Source organism: Pteropus medius, unplaced genomic scaffold, assembly GCF_902729225.1.
Source record: "Pteropus medius unplaced genomic scaffold, Ma_sr-lr_union100, whole genome shotgun sequence".
Lineage (NCBI taxonomy): Eukaryota > Metazoa > Chordata > Mammalia > Chiroptera > Pteropodidae > Pteropus > Pteropus medius.
Window position 1 is genome coordinate 8,647,859 of NW_024345601.1, and position 24,926 is coordinate 8,672,784.

Sequence of the window (24,926 nt, forward strand, 5' to 3'; positions counted from 1 at the left end):
ACAATATCCTACAACCTTTGCTCTATCTCAATAAATGTGAGCCCCAATTTGGGACAAAAATAAAACAGGTAGATTGGGGTTTGGAGTCAACTTAAACTTATTTTTTTAAAAAGGACTTGAACACTTTTTGCACACCTGAGTTTGTGATTAACATGGCTTTTTCATTCACTAGCTATTTGACCTTAGGAAAGTCGATACTTTCTGGACTTTGGTATGCTTCTTTGTAAAAGTATGTTAGACTAAACACTAGGAAACTTGTCTATACTCAGTTCTGTGATTCCATTATTCTTTCTGTATTTTACTTCTGTGAAATGGCAGAGAATTAAGTCTGGAAATGGTGTATGATAAAATGGATAGGTTCTACCCTCTAGCATGGATGGAGATTAATATATATACCTTTGAGTAGCCTTTCAGTTCCAGCTTTTTACTTGTAAAGCTTATCCTACTCCTTGGCTCACTAAAATATACTCATAGTATACAGAATGTTCAGTTTGCATAGAGTTCAAAGAAATATAAATAGCTATTTGCCCCAAAGGAATAAGAAACATACATGAAATAGGTAGAAGAAAAATATAAGAAGCCTGGGTAAATTCCTTGACTCTACAAGTCAAGTCTTCTTAATTTTGTTAGTTAACACCAGCTGACGAATCATGTTACTCATTTAGGTTACGTCCTATGAATTAGAAGAAACACAAGTACCAATATAATCAGAAATGTATTTGATTATACTATCATCTAACTTTTTGTATTATAAGGAGGGTACAGAACACATTTGTAAGAGTTACATTTCTGTCAAGTAGTACTTTTGCCACTCCAAATATCCTTATTCTCAGATAATTGCCTACATGTGGGAAGTTAGGGGTAGACATTCTTGATGTTCTTGGTCTTCCTCAAGTTAATATCAGTGCCATTAAAGGACATACACAGGTGCCTATGACAATGAAAGTTAATCTGTATCCGTGGTATATTTGGATGGAACAGGATTTATTCTAAATGAAGTAAAGAAGAGTAAAGTTTGATATATGCTGATATGCACTGGATCTGAAAATTTGGACAGCTGGTATTAAATCTACAGGATTCTTATTCCCAAGTTGCTATGATGGCAGTACTTGTCTACATCAGCAAACTTTTTATAGAGGACCAGACAGAAAATATTTGGAGCTTTGTGGGCTATGTGTTCTCTGTAGCTCTGCCATTATAGAGTAAAATCAGTCATAGACAATGCACAAAAGAGTGGGTGTGTCTCTGTTCCAATGAAAGTTTATTATGAATACTGTAATTTGAATGCATATAATTTCACATGTTGAAAAATATTATTTTTATTTTTTAAGCTACTTGAAACTGTAAAATTTATTTGTAACTTGCAGACACTATAGAAAGAGGGGCAGCTGGATTAGTTTGGTGACCCCCTGATGTAGATGGTCTTTGGTTTTAGCTATGAATGGTATGGGATAGAATAAACTGCTCTTCCATTGGACTCAGGACTCTAGTCTTGACTTCTCAGTCTACTGACTGTGTGAACATTGATTGACAAGTCATTAAAAATATCTCTAGACTTCATGTATCTCATCTCATGGTATTTGTATGAGTGGATAGAGGCAGTAGTTGATCTACATATTCTAAAATTCTATAAATTCCAACTTTGTTCAATCATCCTAGGTACTACCTTGCTGGCAAGTATTACACTTGTGAAAATTATTGGCATATCTTGTTGAATTGTTACGCTTGCTTGACTTTGCTGAACTTACAAGGCCAAATTTACACTTGCAGAAATAACTCTACTAGCTGAAATTTGGATGTGCTATAATTTCTATCACTGTTAAGAGAAGGGCAATTACCTTGTCAGAACTATAACAAGTGTCAGGAAATTGCCAAAGGCTTTCAGAAACCAAGATACACTTTATTTTCCTACTCCCAAACAATTCCTCTGAGAGCCCTGCTCCCCTTACAAATATTCTATAAGGAAAATAAAAAGACTTGAAATTAATTCTCATTAATCAGAATTTGGTCTGAGAAGATTGGTGCTATTTATGAAGAAGGATTTTGCTGTGTAAATTAAGAAGATAAAATTAATTGAAGTGGAGATGTTTATAACCTATTTAATTTAATCCACTGCTTGAAAGCATGTTGATAGAATTGAATTTCATACAATCATGTTGATTAAAATTGCCTTTTCTTTTTTCAAAGAAAGCAATATCTCTATTTGGTGACAATTTCTTAGAAACTACTCATTCCCATAAGATCTTGAAGGCCATAAGCTAATATTTATTTAAAATATACTTTAATTTCAACAGTTTGCAAAAACAGTAGTTCGGGTTAGCGAGACTGAGCATTCCCTGAATCTAGCTACAATTATTTGAGAAAGAAACACAAGAAGAGCCTTGATAATTTGATTTAAATGGTAGCAGAGAATTTTCCAAGAAGATAAAGAGAGGGACAAACTATCTAATAATAATTAAGGACAATGTCCTCAAACTGTGAAAAATAGAAAAGAAATTTCAGCAAATTGTAAAAATCACAGCTGAAACTTAAGAATGGAAAAGAATTTCCTCCTCAAGTTGCATTGATTCCTAGGTCAATGTGTCCTTTCTGATGTTTTTAAGATGAAAATATTTGAAGACTACTTCTTGAATCGCAATTATAATTTAAAGAGATGTTCTCAACTAAGCAATTTTTAGGTATTCATACTATTCAGGTTTCTCTGATGAGATTAATCAAGCACAAGCCTTCCCTTCTCAAAGGAAGAAAAGTCTACAAGTAAAGATGGCCTTTCATTGGCACAGAATTAATCTTGAGGCATTCCATGAATTTGTTTTCCTAGAAGTGAACTTCTGCTGAACAGTTGCTGGGTAAAACTATGGTAGCACAAAGGACATATAGAGTATATGTTTTCAAATAATATACTCTTACTACATACGCACTACATACTCTTGTAGAATAAAAATGGGAGAGAGTAAAGAAAGAAAACAAATGCTTTTCTCTAGTTGCCTGAGTTTAACCTTTCCTAGATTTGGAAACCTGGACCAGAGATGTGTGTCAGGCAGACTATGTTCAGATATCAAAACCAACTAGTTTCACTAATTATCTGGGGTGTCTATTATCTACTTTTTAGTTTTTATTAATAGACTCTATCTCCTAGGGATATGTGGTGTTCACTTTACACAAAGTAAAAGATGTTTTGAAAATTTCTAGACTAATTTATTTAAGAAAGCCATTCTAGAAAGTTTCCAGTGGTTACCAAAGTGTGGTTGCCAAAGCAGAAGCATCAACGTCATGTGGGAACTCTTTAGAAATACAAAATCTTAGATGTGGTTCCATAGTATAGCAGTTAGCATGTCTGCTTTACATACAGAAGGCCCTGGGTTCGCACCCCAGTGGAGCCACGGTCCATAGTCTACGGCCATGCCACCCTGAACGAGTCCGATCCTGTCTGATCTTGGAAGCTAAGCAGGGTCGGGCCTGATTAGTACTTGGATGGGAGACCACCTAGGAAGACCAGGTGCTGTAGGCATAAATAATAATAATAAATAAATAAATAATATAAAATCTCGGGTCTTATTCCAGATCAACAGAATCAGAAACTCTGTGGGTAGTTACAACAACCTGTGTTTTCTCATTCTCTGCAGGTAGGTGATTCTGATGTGAGCTAAAGTTTAGGAAGTACTAGTTTAAGCTTGAAAGACAGAGTGAAGAAATAAAATGCAATAAAATTACTGTAATCAAGTAGGTTGAGGCACGAGGATACGATTTTATTTCTGTTTTAACTATCCTGAGAACTTAAACTTCTGAACTTTTCAGTCCTGAATCAATGCCTGGATACATAGCAAACCTCCAGATAACTTTTTGGATACCCTGAAGGATTATGGAAAGAATATTCACCTATTCAGACCACCTGACATCCATTATCTAGACCACTTGTCAGCATTACCATTTTGGATCAATACAGAGGCTAAGAATGTGGGACTGATTCCTCTCAAGAATGTACTTTTTACTATAAAAATTCTTAGTTTTTCTTTCTTCTTGGGAACACTTTGGGTATTGCCTAGTTACATTTTCAGTTTGTAAACCCTAAGACTCTTGAATAAATCTTTACCATTTATTTCTAGCCAAAACCTCCAGACTCTTTTTGAGATCATTGGACAAGCTAAAGAATCCACATAGCCTGGGGCAGGGTTTCTCCAGTCGAGTGGAAAATATGGTCAGTCTGCTTCTGTGGCAATGCCTTGGAAGTGCCACAACTATTTTCATTAGACTCTGCCTTCATTTTAGGCTCCTGTTAACTAGTAAGAGAATAATTAACCCAAGAAATAGGAGTTCATTTGGAAAAATTAGGAAATAATACGAAATAAAACTTAACCAGCTTTTTTGATATAGATATTCATATAAAATATATTTTTTAAATTGGACTCATAATATACATATTGTTTTATAATTTGTTTTATTCTCTTTTTCCATTTTACACAGGAGAAAATTGAGGACTAGGAAGGCACATAGCTTATCTCAGGCCCTAGTAGTTAAAAGGAGTAATTAAGATTTGAACCCAAGCAGCCTAATCCAAGAGCCTTAGCTCTCAACTATGGTGCTTAGCAACTGTATTATAATTTTGTGTGAGTAAATAATAATAATAATGAAATTTCATATTGCTGCTTAGTACACTAAATAAACCTGTTTAATCAATTTCCTATTCTTGGAATCTCACTTCCAATTTTTATTATTATTACTTTTTAATTTTTATTTTTCAATTAGAATTGACATTCAATGTTATTTTATATATGAGTTTCAGGTGTATAGCATAGTGGTCAGACATTTATATAATTTATGAAGTGATCACCCCAATTAGTCTCGTATCTACCTGGCACTATATGTAGTTAATAGAATATTATTGAATATATTCCCTATGTTGTACTTTACATCCCTGTGATTATTTTGTAACTACTAATTTGTACTTTTTAACCCTTTCATCTTTTCAACTAGCCCCCCAACCTTCCCTCCCATCTGGCAATCACCAGTTTGTTCTCTGTATCTATGAGTCTGTTTTCCTTTTGCTTCCTCATTTATTTTGTTCCTTAGATTCCACGTATAAAGGAAACGATATATTCGTCTTTCTCTGATTTATTTCACTTAGCATAATATCCGCTAGGTACATCCACGTTGTTGTAAATAGTAAAATTTCATTTTTATGGCTGAATAATATTCCATTTTGTGTGTGTGTGTGTGTATGTGTGCGTGCGTGTGTGTGTGTGTTATCACCTTTTCTTTATCCAATTGTCTATTGTTGGGCACTTAGGTTGCTTCCATGTTTTGACTATTGTAAATAACACTGCACTTAACGTAGGGGTGCATATGTCTTTTTGAATTAATGTTTTGGATTTCTTTGCATAAAAACCCTGAAGTGCAATTGCTGGGTCATAAGGTGGTCCTATATTTAATTTTTTAAGGAACTTCCAAACTGTTTTCCATTGTGGCTGTACCAATTTGCATTCCCACCAATAGTCCATGAGGTTTCCCTTTTCTCCACATCCTCACCAACACTTGTTTGTTGATTTATTAATGATAGCCATTCTGATAGGTGTTAGGTGATATCTCATTGTGGTTTTAATTTGCATTTCTCTGATGATTAGTGACATTGAGCATCTTTTCATATGTCTATTGGCCATCTGTATGTCCTCTTAGGAGAAATGCCTATTCAGGTTCTTTGCCCATTTTTTAATTGGATTTTTCTTTTGGTGTTGAGTTGTAGGTTTTTTTTAATAAATTTTGGATATTAACCCTTTATTACATATATCGTTAGCAAATATCTTTTCTCACTCAGTAGGTTGTTTTTTTGTTTTCTTGATTCTTTTTTTTGCTATGCAAAACGTTTTTAGTTTGACGTAGTCCCGTTTGTTTATTTTTTCTTTTGTTTCCCTCTCCTGAGGAGATACATCAGAAAAAAGTATTCCTAAGAGCAATGTCAGAGAGTTTGCTGTCTATGTTTTCTAGGAGTTTTATGGTTTTGGGTCTTACATTTCAGTCTTTAATTCATTTTGTGTTTATTCTTATATATGGTATAAGAAGATGGTCCAGTTTAATTTTTTTGCATGTATCTGTCCAATTTTCCTAACACTATTGAATAAGCTGTTTTTACCCCATTGTATATTCTTGCATCCTTTGCCATTGATTAAAAGTCCATATAAGCATGAATTTATTTCTGAGCTTTTTTTTCTGTTCTGTTGATTTATGTATCTGTTTTTATGTCAGTACCATGCTGTTTTAATTACTATAGTCTTATAGTATAGTTTAATATCAGGTAGCATTATACCTCCACTTTGTTCTTTCTCAGGATTATTCATGGTTATTTGGGGTCTGTTATGGTTCCACACAGATTTTAAAATTATTTGTTCTAGTTGTGTAAAAAATGCCATTAGTATTTAGATAGGAATTGCATTGAATCTATAGATTGTTTTGAGTAGTATGGACATTTAAATGATGTTAATTCTTCCTGTACATGAGCACAATATATGTCTCCATTTATTTATATCTTCTTCATTTTCTTTCTTCAATGACTTATAATTTTCCAAGTACAAGTATTTTACCTCTTTGGTTAAATTTATTCTTAAGTATTTAATTTTTCTGGTGTAATTTTAGTGGGATTATATTCTTAATTTCTCTTTCTGATGGCTCATTGCTCATCTACAGAAATGCAACTGATTTCTGAATATTACTTTTGTATTCTGCTACTTTATTGAATTAGTATATCAGTTCTTATAGTTTTTTTGGTGGAATCTTTAGGATTCTCTATACATAGTATCATGTCATCTGCAAATAATGACAGTTTTACTACTTCCTTTCTAATTTAGATGCTGTTTATTTATTTTTCTTGTCTGATTGCTGTGGCTAGAACTTCCAATACTATATTGAATAAAAGTGATGACATTCTTGGTGTGGGCCTATTGGGTTCATCTTCTTTGGGACTCTCTGTGCTTCCTAGACTTATATGTCTCTTTCTTTCACCAGGTTAGGGGAATTTTCAGTCATTGTTTCCTCAAATGGGTTCTTATTTCTTTGCTTTCTCTCTTCTTCTGGTAATCCTAAGATGTGAATGTTGTTACACTTGATGTTATCCCAAAGGTCCCTTAAACTATTTTTATTTTTTAAAATTCTTTTTTCTTTTTGTCATTCCAGTTGGGTGTTTTCTGCAACCTTGTCTTCCAAATCATTAATTCGATCCTCTACTTCATCCCTCTAGTGAATTCTTCATTTCAGTTATTGTATTTTTCATATCTATGTAGTTCTTTTTTATGGTTTTTATGTTCTTTTTTATGCTTATTATCTCTTTGTTGAAGTTCTCACTGAGCTCATCTAATCTCTTAAGTTCATTGAGGATCCTTGTAACAGTGTTTTAAACTCTGTATCTGATAGGTTCCTTGCCTCCATTTCATTTAGTTATTTTTCTGAAGTTTTCTCCTATTTTTTCATTTGGGGTGTGTTTCTTTGTTTTCTCATTTGGCTGCCTCTCTGCGTAGGTCCTACAGAGTAGCCCAGCACTACCTGGTAGGAGTTACAAAGCTACCATGTTTGGTTATGGCCTGAGAAGGACCTAGGGGTATGTGGGAGGTATGTGGGAGAGGCCTTATGGTGAACTGAGGCTGATTACCACCACTACCAGGCTTGAGGCAGCTCAGCAAAAGGTATAGGTCTGAGGCTGCCTGCCGATTGCCTGTAAGACTCAAAAGCTGAATGAGCCTTGGGGGTACCACAGTTGAATGAGGCAGGGTCTCAGAGAGCTTCCAGGGTGAGGCAAGTGGAGTTCCTCAGTTTGGTGCAGGTTCAGATTTGTTGGCAGTGCTGAGCCTGTGGCCACTTGCAAAAATTACAGCTCACAACAAGGCCAGCTGCTACTCATCTTGGGCCCACAGAACCCCGAGATTTGTTCAGGAAAAACTACAGCTAGGGCCAGGACTGGTTGCCCACCACCAAAAGTGTCTCCTGAGGTGCTCGAGTGGAGGCCTGTTGATTGCTGCCAGAAAAAAAACTCCTGTTAAGAGTGTGGGGTGGAGCTGGTTGTCCAGTAATCACCCAAAATTGCCACAGGGTAAGTTGCAAGTTGGACGGGGCAGGGTCTCAGGGAGTCATGGGGTGGAACAAGCAGATCTCACCAGTGCAGGTTTAGTTTTGGCTGTTTTGGGGAGGGCTTACCACAGGCAAGATGGCACTCACCTGCAGGTTGCAGAGGAGGAGGACTCAACAAAGGGACAGTGGTGGCTGTCCCTCCAGCTTTTTCCCTGAGCCACACAACTCAGTCTTTCCCTGTATGTCTCTGGCTCCTCCCGAGCTGCTGCCCCTCTGCTGGAGCTCAGGGTGAGTGCCTGCATGTGAATATATCTGTGTGTGGGCCCTTTAAGGGTACATCTGGATTTCTAGCTGCCTTCCATATCATCCGGACAGCCAGAATCCCCACTGATTGTCCCTCTCAGATTTTGTGGGAACTCCCCTTTCTGGTCCTGGCACACTGGTCTGGGGAGCCCGGTGAAGGGCTGGGGTCCCTCACTCCTCCTTGTGAGAAGGGCCTCCATAGCTGAGATATCTCTCCTATTGTTTAACCACCACAGATGGGTGTGGGACCAGCCCATTTTGCATCTCCACCCCTCCTATCAGTCTTGATGTAGTCTCTTTATATCTCCAGTTATAGAAGTTCTGTTCAGCTAGTCTTCAGGTCATTCTCCAGGTTGACTGTTTCATAATTTAATTGCAATTTTAATGTGGCCATGGGAGGAGGCTTATGCAGTGATTAACTACCCCATCATCTTGACTAGAAACTCTTTGTTATTTTTAAACATATTGTAATGATTGTTCTTGATCATACATCTTTGATTACTTATTCTAATTTTTAAGGCAAAATTTCTCAGAATGGAAATGCTAAGTTAAATGACTTGCTGTTGATACATTTTCAAACAGCCCTCCAATATACTCTATCAATAGTATGTAAGGATGCCCCTTTCTTCACTCCTTTGAAACTATGGAATATTGTTATTTTTTAATTTTTTGCTAATTAGATGAAAAATGGTGACTCTTGTCTCAATCACTCTTTGATTATTAATGAGGCAGAGTGTTTTCCACAGGCTCATTGGCCACTATATTTTTTTTCTTAACTGCTCATTTGTATACTGAATCTAAATTTTAATGTAAAATTTCATTACACTGTAGCATACATATAGAAAAGGAAAGAAATCATAAGTTTAGAGCTCTATGAAATTTAATAAAGTAAATACAGACATATAAATGCATTAAGTTAAAAAACAATATGCATAGCATCTGGGAAGTCTCTTTGTGCTCCTTCTGGTCACCATCCACATCCTTCCAAAGGTGGCCACTATTCTGTGCATTATCAATAGGGGTATTATTGCCCCAAAAGTTGAAAACTGGTTCTTGGAAGGGGAAATATCTTACTGTATTTATATATAAAGAATAGATATCCATGTACAACATAAACAGATATACAGTGTACCTATGGTATTAAAATACCATTGGGAGGGAGTGATAATTTTAAAAAGGTTGAGAAAGATCATACTATTCTGACTGTGCCATTTTGCCTGCTTTGATCTTTGTCAAAATCTTGGTCCATTTCTCAAGTTAGACTGATCTTTTTCTTTTAATCTGTAAGTCTTTACACATTAAGAATTTTAACATTTTATCATATATATTGGGGATAACTTTTCCTAATTTTGTTCTTAGACTTTTAACTTTGTTGACAGTGTTTTATGTATAGAAGTTTAAAAGTTTCCTTTTCCCTTAAATTTTTTGGAAGTGCTTTCTCTGGTTTCCCAGGACATTAGGGCACAGTAGACTACCACCCGGGTCAGAGTTGAGGAATCTCAAGGACAAACAGTTGTGGCTAGCAGTTGAGTTGGGAGCAAGCTGGCTTTCCTCCAACAGGGAATAGTGCCTGTTTTTCCATGGACCAGGGTGGCCAGTCTGGTATTGAGACATTAAAATGGATCCCTTCCTCCTAAGAGGGCATTCTGCCAAGTTGATGTGAGTTCCACTGGAAAAGACTGGAGGTCATTATGGGTTATAGAACTGAGGAGTGATCATAAGTGACAAGCTAGAAAAGAGGTTGCTATGGTCTGAATGTGTTCCCCACCAATTAATATGTTGAAAACCTAATGCCCCAAGTGATGGTATTAGGATGTAGGGCCTTTGGGAGGTTAATAGGTCATGGGGATAAAGCCCTCATTAATAGGATTAGTACCCTTATAAAAGAGGTCCCAGAGAGCTAACCCATCCCTTCCACATTGTGAGAATACCATGAGAAGTTGCAACACAGAAAGTGCCCTTACCCAACCATACTGGCACCTTGACTTAAACTTTCAGGCTCCAGAACAGTGAGACATAAACGTCTGTTGTTTACAAGTCAGTTAGTCTGTGGTATTTTGTTATAACAACTCCAACGAACTAAGACAGAGGCATCACTCACATCAAGGGAGCTATACAGTGTGACATCTGTAGCAGGGCACTTACCAAGGAACTCACACAAGTGCATTTAGTATTTGAATTGTCCAAGTAGTTTTATTCTGTTCATTTGTTCAGTCATTCATCAATTCAGTTATTCATTCAATTTCAATTTTTATTTATATAGTTATTTTTGGTAGTGATTGTTCTTGTTTTTCACATTTCAATTCCAAATGCATTTGTAATTTACCTAGTGAAATTTGTAGGTGTAATTGACCTAGGTGTAAAGTGTGAGATAGAACTCTAACATTTCTTTAAATGATCATGCAGTTATTACAACACTAATTATGATCATTTTCCAACTGATTTGAAATATTATTCTTATTATATACAAATGAAGGTGCCATGTTGTATCTGTCTCTAGAATTTCAATTTAGATCCCTCCCACCCTGTCCATTCATGTCCTTGGGATTGTGTTCAATTTACATATTCATTTAGGGAAATGTTGATAGAATTATAGTACCAATCATTCCCTTCTAGGATATGGCATCTCTGTTTTTTTATAATCTTCTTGTAAATCTTTTATAAAAGTTTTATAGTTTGTTTCAAATAGGTTCTAAACATTTTCAAAATAATTTATTCTTTAGGTGATTGTTATTTTTGCTTATATTTACTAATAGATATAATTTTTCCAAATGTATCTTCACTGATTATTGATTATTGATGTTACTACACAAATCTAAAAATTTGGTCCTTATTGAATGCAGGTCTTTATTTAATTCTTCATTGAATGTTTATTATTTTTAATAAATTTTTGATTGTTTATATATGCAAAATGGAAGTGGACTAAAACTCTCTTGTTCAGCTCCCCTTCATCTCTATGGTGGGCCCAATAAAAGCCCCTTTAGAGGTCCACTTTACTCCTCATGGATGACACTTGAAAACCAGAGATATGAACAGTCAGATCATCTACAGATAATGGTTAGTTTACCTCTTCTCTTATATGTACTTCTTATTCTTTCACATGGTAGTCATTCAATAAACATTCATTGACTTCAAAAGTGAATGAATAATTATGTTGTTTAGTATACTTCCAAAGGTTATTAAAAATGATAGTAAAACACATCTTTATCTTTTTCCTGATTTTAAAGTGAAAGCTTTTAATGTTTCATTATGAAGCATAGTAAAGTCCCTGTTTAAAGTAGATTTTTTAAATTCTATTCAGGAATCTCTTATTTTTATTCTATTAAAAGTTTTATAAGGAATGGATATTGAATTTTATAATTGCTTTAGCAATATTTATCAAGATAATCATGTGTTTTCTTCTCAACTCTTTCAAAGTTATAAATTGTCTGTGAGGAGTAAAGCAGACCTCTAAAGGAGCTTTTATTGGGGCCACCACAAAGATGAAGGGGAGCTGAGCAAGAGAGTTTTAGTCCGCTTCCATTTTGCATATATAAACAATCAAACATTTATTAAAAATAATAAACATTCAATAAAGAATTAAATAAAGATCTGCACTCGATAAGGACCAAATTTTTAAATTCGTGTAGTAACTGACTAGAATGACTTGATCATGATATCCTGTTATTTGAATATACTGCGGGATTCACAGTGCCAATTTCTTTATTTTTTCTTTTTTCATGTTTCTCACTGCCTCTTTGATCAGGTTTTTATTCAAAATTAGCCATCCAAAGTGATTTGACCTTTACAGAATAAACAAATTTTTGTTTATGCCACAGTCTTCTTTTCTTTTGTGGTAGGTTTCTTTCCTGCAGATTTCTTCTCAGCTGCTGGTTTCTTGGTAGCTGCTTTCTTTTTTTTTCCCCACCAAAGGCTTCTTCTACTTCATAACACAAGCAACCTCTTTTTTTTCTTTCCTACTACAGGCTTCTACCTGAAACCCCCTTCTCTTCTGATTTAGCTTCTAGCACTGGTGCTGCTTTATCCCCCAGAGCTTGTGGCTCTTGGCCCAGAGAAGAATGGTGATCTATTGCATGGTCTTTGCATATGAGTTTAACTTTAACATGATTCTCAGATTTTTCAGTGGATTCTTCTTCAGGACCCTGTGATGAATCTTCTTGTGTTGTGCTTGGAGGGCTTTTTGGACCTCTGGACTTTTCAAGATTCTGCTAAGTTCTATGCTGAACATCTTGTACGTGGGAAGTTTGTAGTTACTCTTCAGGGAGGCAGCTTTACACCAAATGTCATACAGGTTATCTAACTTGCAGAAAGCACTTTCAGTTCCAATGCAAAAATGGCCCATGTGCCCACTAGGAGCAAGTTTCAAAATGTTCAGTTTGCTTACATTAAGCAAGGTAATTCCAGGGATCTTCTTGAAGGCTTTGATGATGCCATTGTCCTCATTATAGATGATGCAGGGTCCCCTGCACTGGGTACGACGATGATTTCTCATTTTGCTGTTGCCAGCTCTCATTCACTGTGAGGCATAAATCTTTTTGATATCATTTCAGGCCTTAAGTTTCTTAAGAAGCAAAACAGCCTCCTTGGTCATCTTGTAGCCCTCAACTTTATCTTTAACCACCAAAGGAAATTCAGATACTTCCTCAATATGAGGACCTTTAGACAAGACCAGCACCAGTAAGACCAAGGCAGCCAGGGCAGAGCAGAGGGCATATCGTTTGTGTGTTGTATTTACTCTGCAGTGCCAGTGGCACCAGGTTTTGGTTGGTGCAAACATGTGCACCCCATGACACATATTGCCAAAAACATCCTGGCCAGAACGATAACTCTTATTGCCTTCAGTTCTGGGAATTTGACTCAGCATTGATTTGATGACCTGCTACTTTACTGACAGCAGTAGGCTATTTTTTTTGCACAGGTTGGTGTGAAAAAGTTTACAATATCTGATTAAATGGGAGCCTTGAACATAGTAGGCAAAGTGACATTTTGCCAGATGATTCCCCCTTTTCTGAGTACACCAATACCAGTGGATGAGCACACGCAATGGTAGGGAGAAGAGATGGCTGCGCTCCTCTTAATCTGATGGCTCCCACAGGAAAAGAGCCAATTTCTTGAATAATTTTTTTGTAAGTAATATTGCCTAATCATTTTCCTTTTATTAAATACTTTTTTGTCAAATTTTGAGATTAGGATTGTAGCTCAGTGATTGTCAACTCTGGTTGCTCATCAGAATCACTTTTAGTGACTTATTAGAACAGAGATGCTTCAACCTAATAAAAATTACTATTCTCTAGTTCATAGGTTTCTGCTTTTATCTTCAATAATTCAATACTTTTGCTTCTGTTTATTCCTTAATGCACTGGTTGTTTAGTTTATTAGCTCCAATTTTTCTTCTTTAGGTAAGAATATATATATTCCTCTGAATACACAAGTAGTTGGGTCCTCTGATGCTCTCATAATTGTCAGTTTCTAAATATGTAATTGTAATTTCATTTCCCTTTTGATTCAAGGGTCTCTTAGGAGAGGCTTAAAACCTTCAAGTAATTTTTTAAAAAAATGTTTGTTTCTAATTTTGTTATTAACTTTTAGCTTTATTTTACTGTGATCCAAGAATCCAATGATCTATGTAGATTTCACTTTTCAGAATTTAATGAGATTTTCTTTGTGGCATACTATACATACACTACATTTTTGTGAAAACTCAATAGCTTTAAAAACATGAGGTATCTTGATAATATGTTTTAAGTTTCAGTATTCAATATATAAATATTAAATTAAACTCAAGAATTACATTGTTAGTGTCGTATATCTTTATATGTTTATTTTCTTGACTTTCTGTTTTAAGGAGTAGGAGGTACTTGATAGTTGTTTATCACTATTTCATTTTTTTATTTTTCTTGCTCTTTCTAATTAGCTTGTGGAATGTTAAATTGATCTTCATGATTTCAAAGCCCCTCCCACATGCATTAGCCTATTAATTTCCAGTTGTATAGAGAAATAAATAGCTATATATGTTTCTGCTGTGTTATTTGATGCATAAAGGATGTAGGAGTTGTATCTATCTCCATTATGCAATTATGCAGTTACCAAAAATGTTACATATGGTACATAATTAGAAGGAGACTGCCCAAATCAGGGAGCATTCTAACAAAAAAACAATATGAGTATAGTAAATATAAATTTAAAATATTTCAAATGCTTGATCATGATTCCATATCACCATTTCTCTTTGCCTCGTATTTAAGATATAAAAAATGTACAGCTCTTTCAGCCTGTGGAACGTTAAACTGGCCCGCAAAGGAATCAAAGCCTTTTTAAATTCTGAATTCCACTGTTTTTCGGTTATACACAAAAATGAACAGCAGCACATCATTTCACATCTTAAAAATAGCATTTACAATTCTTTATATATCTGTCTGAAAATGTATTATTTCCAGCTGTATTTTGGGCTTAGTTTGAACATTGGCAGATTTGGCAAACAACCTTATTTTTGGACTCCTTCTTTGCTGCTCCTTCCACTAAATTGACCTTTCATTTAGGCACTGAGGTTTATTTTGGTGGTGGTTGCAGGAGGGAGGCGGGAACCAGGTGCTTGGCTAAGACCTATCTTTCTACTTTAATCCTTTGAAAGAAATTTAATTTAATTGTATTTGTTTTTAATTATAGCACATAATTGAGTTTATTTTTTTTAATTTTTATTTTTATTATTTTGCCAAACCTTAGTCCTTTTATTTCAATAAGCAAATATGTTCTAGTTACATATTCTTACATATTCTTGGTCAAAGTAATATGTGTGGTCTTCTATTCTTTTATTATATTTTAAATACTTCCCCTTGATTTTCTTTTTTGTTCAATTTTTCTATTTTGTAATATAATTTCTATGTTCTTTTCCCTATAGGTCATTAGAAACTACTTTCAAAAGCTCTAGAAAATATTTTTAAGTCATTAAACATTCTTAAACTTTTACTTTTGGTTCCTCAAGAAGCAATTTGATTACTAAAAATTGTTAATCCTCTGTATTCCCAAGTTTTTACAGTTAATCCATTGACACTATCGAACATTTTTCTTAAGACTATGTAGCATATGTTTTCCAAAAGTTATTTGTATTTCTTGAAATAAATGACATTCAAAATTATGCTACTAATTATTTCATGTTATGTTAAGGTTACTATTTATGTTGAAGAATAGTTTTAGATGTACCCTGTTTACTTATTTATTTTAGTTTGCTGTGTCCTTGTTTTTAGTCCTTCTAACTGCCTAAAATTATTGTGGGTAGCTTCTATTTTGCTCTCTGAGTGTTTACTTGAAAACAGTTAAAATCTTCTTTCTAGATCTTGAGCTCCAGAGCTCAATGAAGCAGGTAAACATGAAATGCCCAGTAACTCAGAATAGTGAGTAGGTGGAGAAAGAACTTAGGCTGTAGGCAGTCCAAATTAGGATCTTCACCTCTTCCTGGTTTCTCTGGACTTGTTGAGGCTGCAGAATATTTCACATCTAGCTTTCTCTGGAGGCAAACCATTGCCTGTGTCAAGCTTCCTCCCTTCAGCTTCTGCTGGCTGTGATTGGGGAGTGTTCTGTCTCAGTGATTTGAGAGTCATCACCTTCAGAAATCTGTTTTCTGTCTGGTTAACAGTCTTAGTATGGGGTGTCACTGGGACGAAAGGAAACATCTCCAAAGGTTACTGATTCCATGTCTCTTATGAACTGGGAGTCTTTTTCTAGTCTCTGCCTCATTGCCAAATGGAGCATTGTGGGCACCCAGTTCTTCTATGTGGAACAGAATCTTCTTTGTGCACCCTGCTCATATCTTCAGCCCTCATACATCAAAATGAAAATAAGTAAGATGTCTTTTTTAAAAAATTTGGGCAGCCTCTTATAAATGCTAGAGCTTTAACTAAGTATTTACTGAATATATGGATATAAAAATTACTTTGTTCAATTTGAGTTATTTATGGCACAGGTCTGAATAATTATGCCAGTGACTCAATTTTCATTAATGGTAAATCTCTTTCTTAGCAGATTTACCTCTAGAAGATGAGAATAACATCACCTGTGCTGCCTACTATAACACATGATTTTTGTGAGAAATAAATGAGATAAATAAGAAAACAATGTGCCAGGAATAACAAAGAACTCATAGGAGGAAGTTTGCATCATTCTTTCTCCCCAGACAAGAGAGGAGCAGTAGCTTCCTTCTCACAGATTTCACTCCTCTGGGTAAGAGAGAATATTTCATCAAAAAAAAGAACTAAACAAGCAATGTGTTTCACCTTGCCCATTCATTCACTCATCATTCATTTGTTCATTCATTCATTCAACATAACAGTCAAGGGGCCAGTTTCTTCCTTCATGACACTTACGTTTAAGCATCAGAGACAGGCAATACACAAACACAAAAGCAAGATTAGTAATGGACATCATTCAGAAAAATGGAAGAAAGAGCCAAATTCAAAAGAGAAGTTGTTCAATGGGCATAAAGTTTCAGTTATGCAAGATGAATAAGTTCTAGAGGTCTGCTGTACAACATAGTGCTTATAGTTAACAATACTATATTGTGCACTTAACATTTTTTTTTAAAGGTAGATCTCATGTTAAGTATTCTTACCACAAAAAGTTGGGGCAACTTTCTGAGATAATGGATATGTTTATTATCTTGATTGTCGTGATGGTTTCATGGGTGTATATACATATCCAAACTCACCAAATTGTATATACTAAATAAGTACAATTTTTTTGAATATCAATTATACCTCAATAAAACTGTTAAAAAAAAAAGTAGGAGAAGGGACCTAGAAAAGGACCAGATGAATGAAGCACAATAGTTTCTATTTAGATAATAATGATCAGGAAATATTCATTTTTATTTATTCTGATGAATTAAAATCTGCAATTAATAAACTGCTTTTAAGAATATAATGTTTGAAATTTCCAAAAAGATTTTAATCTACTTTTTCCTGTTTTGCATTTTATAATAGGTTTTTGAGGCACAAAGTCTAAATATGACCTAGATTTGAGAAGTAGTCATGATACCCACTGGAAAAAATTTCAAAATAGTGAATATACATACCCATTTCACATCTGGTACTGGCCACACCTACGCCATGCGACTCTAAAACATCCTTCACTGTCCTCATAGATTCATCGTATCTAGCTGCCAGGCCAAGGAAGTTATAGGAGCCCATGTTGATGACATCTTTGATGATTCTTCCAGTAAACCTGCAGAGAAAAGGTCAGGTTAGCACAAAGGGCTTTGTCATTTAATATCATTCTAGTGCCTCATAAAAGACTCTTACAAAAAGATCTTGGATCTGGCCCAAGTCATATATTTTCTTTTTGACAACAAAATGGTTTGCCATTAGAGGAGAGTATCCCCATAATGAAACTGGGTGGAGTATTGGAAAAAGGTTTACTGAGTCATGACACCTATGCTTCAGTTTAAATTCCAGCAAGAACCTTTTAAACGAGAAACAGCCACAGCCATCACTGTCTCCTTCAGCAAGAAGTAGGGGGGTATAATTTATTAATAAAGCTGAAAAGGGCTCTTCCTGGCTTGCTCTGTATCCTGTACCTTCTGACACAGATCTCACTTAAATTGCAATATAAACAAGCCACCCTTAGCAACTTAATTACTATGACTTCCCCCACTGGCTTATAATGGCTTGCAAAAGACTGAATGATGAGAGACTAGCTTTTTCCATCCTTTAGTTGTTCAGGTCTGTAATCTGGTGTCCAGGCTAGGATTTCCCAGAAAGGATTTTCTTCCAACCAAACCCCTCCAGATGGATGCCTCACCTAAATGTCCAGTTGTAGTCATCTGATACCCTCTCCATCACATCGAACAGAGCTCCTGGGGCACTGCAAATGGGCCGGTTCCAGTTGTCTCTGATTCTCATGTAAAGGTTCCGTGTGTAAAAATTCTCAAAGTTTTGATACAGTGGCACAAAATCCTGTATAACAGAGGCAGAAGTTTATGTTTGGTCGCCTTTTGTATTTCATTTGCAATTGAAGGCTGGAAGAGCCATGCAAATATTCCATCTCCAAATATTTTTTGAGTAAGGGTCCCTGGGTAAGGGAACCAGTGGGATCCATAACTAACTCAGTGAGGCCTCCATCCCCAAAGAACTTACATTTCAGTGGGGTAAGTAAAAAAATGTGGCAAATAAATATAACAAAGATGACAGCACAATACAAGTCTCAAAGTAGAGGTGGAGACAATAAATCTCTGCAGAATTCCATCTGAAGGGTAACGATAGGTGTCCAAAGCAGTTTAGTTGGAAGAAGTTGGTTAAATGATAATTTGGTCTTAACTTTTTAAAACATGAATATCTTTACTCATTGTGTTTTTAAAAATGTACATGAACTTGAACTTTGTACCCGTTGGCAAATCTGTAGGTAGGTGTCATAATAGCTGAGGGCCTAGAAACTGAGTTGAGTTTGTGGAGGCACTTGGCTTTTCTCATGATTGAAATAATGGCACTGGTTTACTCTATAAAATGTAATTCATGCCTGAGGGGTTTGCAATCCAGCTGAAGCTCAAAGCAAGACATCTATGTTGTCATCTAACTCCTAAGAGTTAGTATAAGGCATAACATGCAAAACCTTGGCTTATGCCAAGTTCTTTGGGCATTTATAAGACTAGAACCAGAGGGAGAGATATATCTTTCTGGAGGAATCAAGGTGACTTTATGTAGGAGGGATACTGAAAGTAGAATGAGATTGCTATGGGTAGGGATGCTTGAAGAGGGCACTCAGGATGAAGGGATCTGTATGATGGAAATGTAGGGTATATTTAAGAAGAATGAGTAATACTAAAACCCTTGCAGGACATTTGGTCATGTACCAAAACTTCAATGGAGACATTTGGTCCACTCCAGTTCATCTACCATATCCCATGTGCCATTACTAGCTAAGTTACTGAGGCGAAAAGGGTTATTTTAGCAATACAACATGATAGGGTTTTTAATGTATGCATCTTGTAAGCCAAAAGTAGAAATAGATGTTATTGGCTATTTGAATCTGGTGACATTTTCTAAGCATGGATGTGTTGGTTAAGACCAAATATCAAGGACAGTTAGCATGGACCAATTGTCTCCATGGACATTTTGTACAGGACCAACTGTCCATTAACCGAATAAAACTAAGATAGATTTTGTTACTGTTTCCTCAGAACGTATAATGGCTCCCACCTCACTCGAAGTTAAAGCCAAGGTCTTGACTGGTTTGGTTCCTTATTACCTTTCTGATCCTATCCCTACTATTCCCTGTGGTGTGGGTGAGGCTATAATGTCAGCTGGACACAGAAAGTGGAAGCCTTAAGTGTCCAAATGAAGAACTTACACATTATCCTGGAGGCAATGGGGAGCCACTGAATAATTGAGAGTAAGCTTTCTCATTCTCCTGTCCATCCTCTGAATTCATTGCTCTCCTTCCCCTTGTGAAACAAAGCTGATTTTCTGAGAGAACTAGGAGAACCATGGAGAAGGGTTTTGTGGAAGACCTACTTGTGCTACTGGTTTGGCCCAGTCATCTCTTGAGCTGGTTCATTCCAGAGGAAAATATATAGAATCTGCAAGTTTTGATGGCTGGTAACTGCATCCAAGCCACAGTCTTTTTTGCTGCTTTACTTACCATCTGGTTTCCAGTGACAATTGCATCATTTCTAGGGGGAAATTGTGATTATCTATAAGAAAGAATGTTCAGCATCACATACTGGGGCTATCTATTGCATGCAAATCTGAAGAATGATTTGGCTACTCTACTGGTTACATTTATAAGTTGTAAATCTCATACCAAATGCATTTGCTCTCAAATAGTTAAATATTCTGATACAGGTTTTGTTATGTTTTAAAGCTACAATTATACCTTTTTATGTGCTAGTAGGAAAATGGACATATTTTTGAGAGAAAAGAGATTGTGTAATTCCAGAAAAATACTTTTTCAAATATTTCCTCTTTGATTTAATAATATTTTTTCAGACTATTTACTGGTCAGCAAAATACTCTATATCACCAAACATTGTATCGTTCTATTTCTATTTTTTTTAATTTGAAATACATCATATAAACTCATCCTATCAGAAAAAAGAGACAAGTATGTCTGTAAATAATTTTTCTGGACTCTGAATGAAATTATAGCTTTAGATTTTATAAGAAATCTTACTCAGAAAAAAAGTTAACAATTGGTTTAGGAGAAAACTTAATAGCTGATTTAGAAAAACAAATATTTTTATAGAAAAGAACCAAAAAATTATGTCTATATTATTAAAACAAAATTAATTTCAGACATAGAACCACAAGATGTATAAGATACCAGGGCAGAATAGACATTGAAATCATAGGGTTCAAATACCCATTTGACATGTGAGAAAAATCAGACATAGCAAAGTGAATGACTTGAATTCAGGTCAACCTCCTGCTTCATTCACTATCCTAGCAGTCACTTCAGAGGGACCTTAGGCTGGCACATGCTTCCATCTAAAACACCAATGATAGCAAAAAATATGACCCACAACATGGAAAACTAGGGCCAAATGATAGCCAGACCATAGAGGAGTGTCCACTCATCATAAGGAACTTGGTATTGACTTGAGAAAACAACCCAGAGCTTCCCACCATTGATGCTTCATAAAAATGTGCCTTCGTGGTCTCCTGAGAGGAGAAGTGCTCAACCTTTCTGGCTCCTGGCTCAGAGAGCCAAATTCTTTTACCTATGAGGAAATCGGCAGCTAGCTCTTAATTGAGATAAATGCTTGTAAGGCAGGATACAGAGATTCTAACTAATTCTGCAGGATCAGAGGAGACTTTCTGTTAGAGAATGGCCTTCACATTCAAAAGAAATTTTTATTAATTAGGTATTTGAAACTTCTCTGTAAAATAGATGGCAAGCTTTTTAACCACATAGAGCCATTACTTTGTGGAGAATGTGAGTGCTAACCCAGATCTGAAAATCAAACTTGGCAGTCTACATGTTTTTGAGAGGGAAAATTAAGCTTGGAAACATACTTAGAATTCAAGATCTGGTCCAGAAAAGAACTGCCTTGCTTAAAAGGGGGCATCCTCCTCCTCTTCCTCTGCACCTCTGAGGCTTCCTACCTCTGCATGGGTGGATTTTCACCCCACCCCATTCCTTTGAGCATCAGAGAGGTTTCTTCAGGAACAGTCAACACCTTCAATAGGTCAGTGTCCTCTAGTCTCAAGTAAGCCTCCCACAGCATTTTAACTATACCAGAAAATGAACCTGGACTAGATATTGCAAAACAGAAGCATTGTAATAGGATAGCATTGCAATGGCATTGCACTATCTTTATCTATCTATCTGTAGATTTAACTTGTCACATAACCTACTTACTCTTTATTCTTCTTCCTGACACAAATGACTATATGTGAGAGTAAATCCCAGGCTATAAGGATACAATCACTCTAGGGGTAGGGTGTGGGGGATTGAGCAAAGCCTAAAAATGCAGCTACAAAAATGGCTGTTTCTTCTGCAATATGTCAATCTTCTTTTTTCCACTTTTAAGCTTACAGGGTACTTTATAATTTTCTAAGTGTTACAGATATTTCTAACCAAGTTTTATAGACAAGTCGATGGAAAGGCAGAAACTTTTAGCGGACAAATTGAGAATTGTACTTCATTGTAAAACCAATGCTCTTTTCAATAAATCATGCTGCTGGGCCAAGTGTTTATAAGGAACTGAAGAGAACATATCCACGGCCTATTGTAAAAAATACCACCAGATTTGGAAGTGTCCCTCTTCTTATTTGATTTCAGTACAGGCCCATTCATTAGCAAATAGAATCATGGACTTGTAAAGAGAGAAAGAATCATTATCAAACACTAGTTATTCATTTGTCCCTACATTGACACTTCTGTTCTCACCTAATATTTAATTTTATATCATTATTTCCTTTTGGGAAACAGCCATTTTATAATAATAAAATACGTTTGTGTTTTTGTTGTTGTTAAAAAGGGTAACTGTATTATAAACAGTTCTTTGAAGTATGAGAAACAAAGTAAAATGGCTACATTTAATTTTTCTTATTAAGAAATTAGAGGGCGGTTGAATAAAGATGGCATACTCGGTGCTTGTATGTATCTCTTCATTCATCTAAAGGTCCTGTGAAGTGACAAAAAATAGATTTAAAAGCAAATTTAAAAACAAAATAAATTTGGCTACTAGTCAAGATGGCAAAGTAGGTAAATTCTGTGCTGGCTTCCTCCACAACCACGTCAAAATTACAACTAAACTACATTGAGGATCGCCTGAAATCTAGCTGAACAGAAGTTCTATAACAAAGGATATACAGGAGAAACCACCTCAAGCCTGATAGTAGGGGCAGAGACACAGAATGAGATGGTCCTACATCCAAGTGTGGCGGTTAAAGATCACAAGGGCTATCTCAGCTGTGGAAGTACACCCTAAAGAGCAAGGGATCCTCAGCCCTCATCAGCCTCCCTACCCTAGGGTTCCAGTGCTGGGGACAGAAGTCCACATATCTTCTGGCTGTAAAAACCAGCAGAGACTGTGTCCAAATGAAACAGAGGGCAGCTGGAGTTTCAGGTGTTCCTCTTAAAGGGCCTGCACATAAACTTACTTGCTGATGGGCTCATTCACTCTGAACTCCAGCACTGGAGCAGCAGCTTGAAATGTGCCAGGGACATATATGCTCAGGAACTGAATTGGCTGGCTTCATTCAGAGCGAGGGTTGGAGGAGGAGCTTTCTCTCAGACAGAAGTGCTGACAGAAGCCATTGTTCCTTTGCTGAGCCCTCCTACAGGCACCATATCTGAGTCTCCATCAACCTAGCCAACCTAATTGATCCCTCTCTGGTGATTCCCTGAGACCTTGCCCTATCCAACTTGCAGGCCCACCCACGCCACTTTTAGTGGCTTTTCCATATAAATGGCCTGTCTTGGCTCATGTTATGGGATTTCCTAAAATCTCTCAAAAGTTCACCAATCCCTAACAAGCTGGCCTTGATGTGTCCTATACCTCTTGCTAAGCAGCCCCAAGCCCAGCACTAGTGCCAGCCGGCCTCAGTTTGTAGCTTAGTCTCTCCCAGGCACTTCCAAGTCCAGCACAAATGGTAACCATTTGCAGATCATTTTGTAGCTCATACCATGAGGCTTCAGGCAGGACAAAGACAATGGCTGATTTGGGCCTGCACCAGAGCCCCTCACAAGAGGCCCTGAACCAACACATCCAGTGGCAAGCTTCAGACCACAGCAGAGAACCACCTATTCACCTCTACAAATGACACACCCAAAGGACAGACTCAGCAGTCACCAGAGCTTTGCTAAAGAAAATCCTACTCCATAAGGTTAGCCCCTGCACAACATCTCCTCCAATGTAGTCATGACTAGTTCTCACAACCAATCAACCCGAGGGTCAATCCCTCCCATTGATGTGCCAACAATAATCAAGGCTCAACTACAACAGAAGGGCACACAGTCTACACAAGGGCACATCCGGAGCACCTAGTTCAAGTGACCAGGGAGACTGTGCTACTGGGCCTCATAAGACACCTCCTATAGAAGGCCACTCTACGAAGACTGGGAGATTTAGTAGCTCTACCTAAAACATAGAAACAAATGCAGGGAGGCAGCCAAAATGAGGAGACAAAGAAAAGTGTCTCACATGAAAGATCAGAACAAATCTCCAGAAAAAGAACTAAACGAAATGAATACAAGCGATCTACCAGATGCAGAGTTGAAAACGTTGGTTATAAGAATGATCAATTAACTTAGGGGATGGAATTAAGAAGTACAAACTGGTAGTTACAGAATAGTCATGGGGATATAAAGTATAGCATAAGGAATACAGTCAATAATATTGTATTAACTATATATGGTGTCAGATGGGTACTAGGTTTATCAGGGTGGTCACTTAGTATGTTGTGTAACTGTCTAATCACTATGTTGTACACCCGAAACTAATATAATATTTCATGCCAACTGTAAAAAATAAAATTGCAATATAAAAACAAAATAAACTTAAAAATGCCTAGAAAGACAATCAAGTATCATTAATGAGTCAGAAATATTGAAGGATCACAAAAGGTAGAACATAAATAAGATCTGATCAATGGAGAAATAAGACCATAAAAAATCATAGCTCTGAAACATTTGCAGAGAAGACTGGTGTGGACATAAGCTACCTATAAGGGAGTTTCATGCTGAGAGTCAATACTGGCAAGAAGTTGATACTCAGGGTGAATAACTAGAAAGCTAGATCTCTTTGTCTTCCTTTTATTAGGTTAAAGGGTCAGAAGTGGTAATATTGTCCACAGGACAAAGCATGTGGTAGGCAACAAGAGCTGAACAGAAGAGCAGTACTCCCATGTAGAGAAGTGGGGAGCCCACACAGCTAGAACACAAGCCACTGATCCTGGCAACTCATTTTATTTCTCTTCTATAATCACCCAAGATAGGTGAATATGTGGGCAAGTAAGTCTTCTTAAATAAAAAATGAGCATGATACAAAGTGTCACTACTATTTAAGGAAAACTAGCGTAACAAGATGCACCAAATTCAATGAGCAGAAGAATTAACATCTAGTAAAAAGACTTAAT

General features: G+C 36.3%; 1 protein-coding gene and 2 pseudogenes across 1 annotated transcript in view; 1 reads left to right on the plus strand and 2 right to left on the minus strand.

The window, feature by feature from the left end:
• SPTLC3 (serine palmitoyltransferase long chain base subunit 3) overlaps positions 1 to 24,926 on the minus strand; it is a 147,879-nt gene that overhangs the window by 82,858 nt on the left and 40,095 nt on the right. The window contains exons 3-4 of the mRNA XM_039874475.1: positions 18,148 to 18,302; positions 17,423 to 17,571 (exon numbers count right to left, since the gene is read on the minus strand). Of these exons, the coding sequence (XP_039730409.1) occupies positions 17,423 to 17,571; positions 18,148 to 18,302 (304 nt within the window). The remainder of the gene's footprint in view (positions 1 to 17,422; positions 17,572 to 18,147; positions 18,303 to 24,926) is intronic.
• LOC120612067 (uncharacterized) lies at positions 3,393 to 3,511 on the plus strand (annotated as a pseudogene).
• LOC120611957 (60S ribosomal protein L4-like) lies at positions 11,816 to 16,773 on the minus strand (annotated as a pseudogene).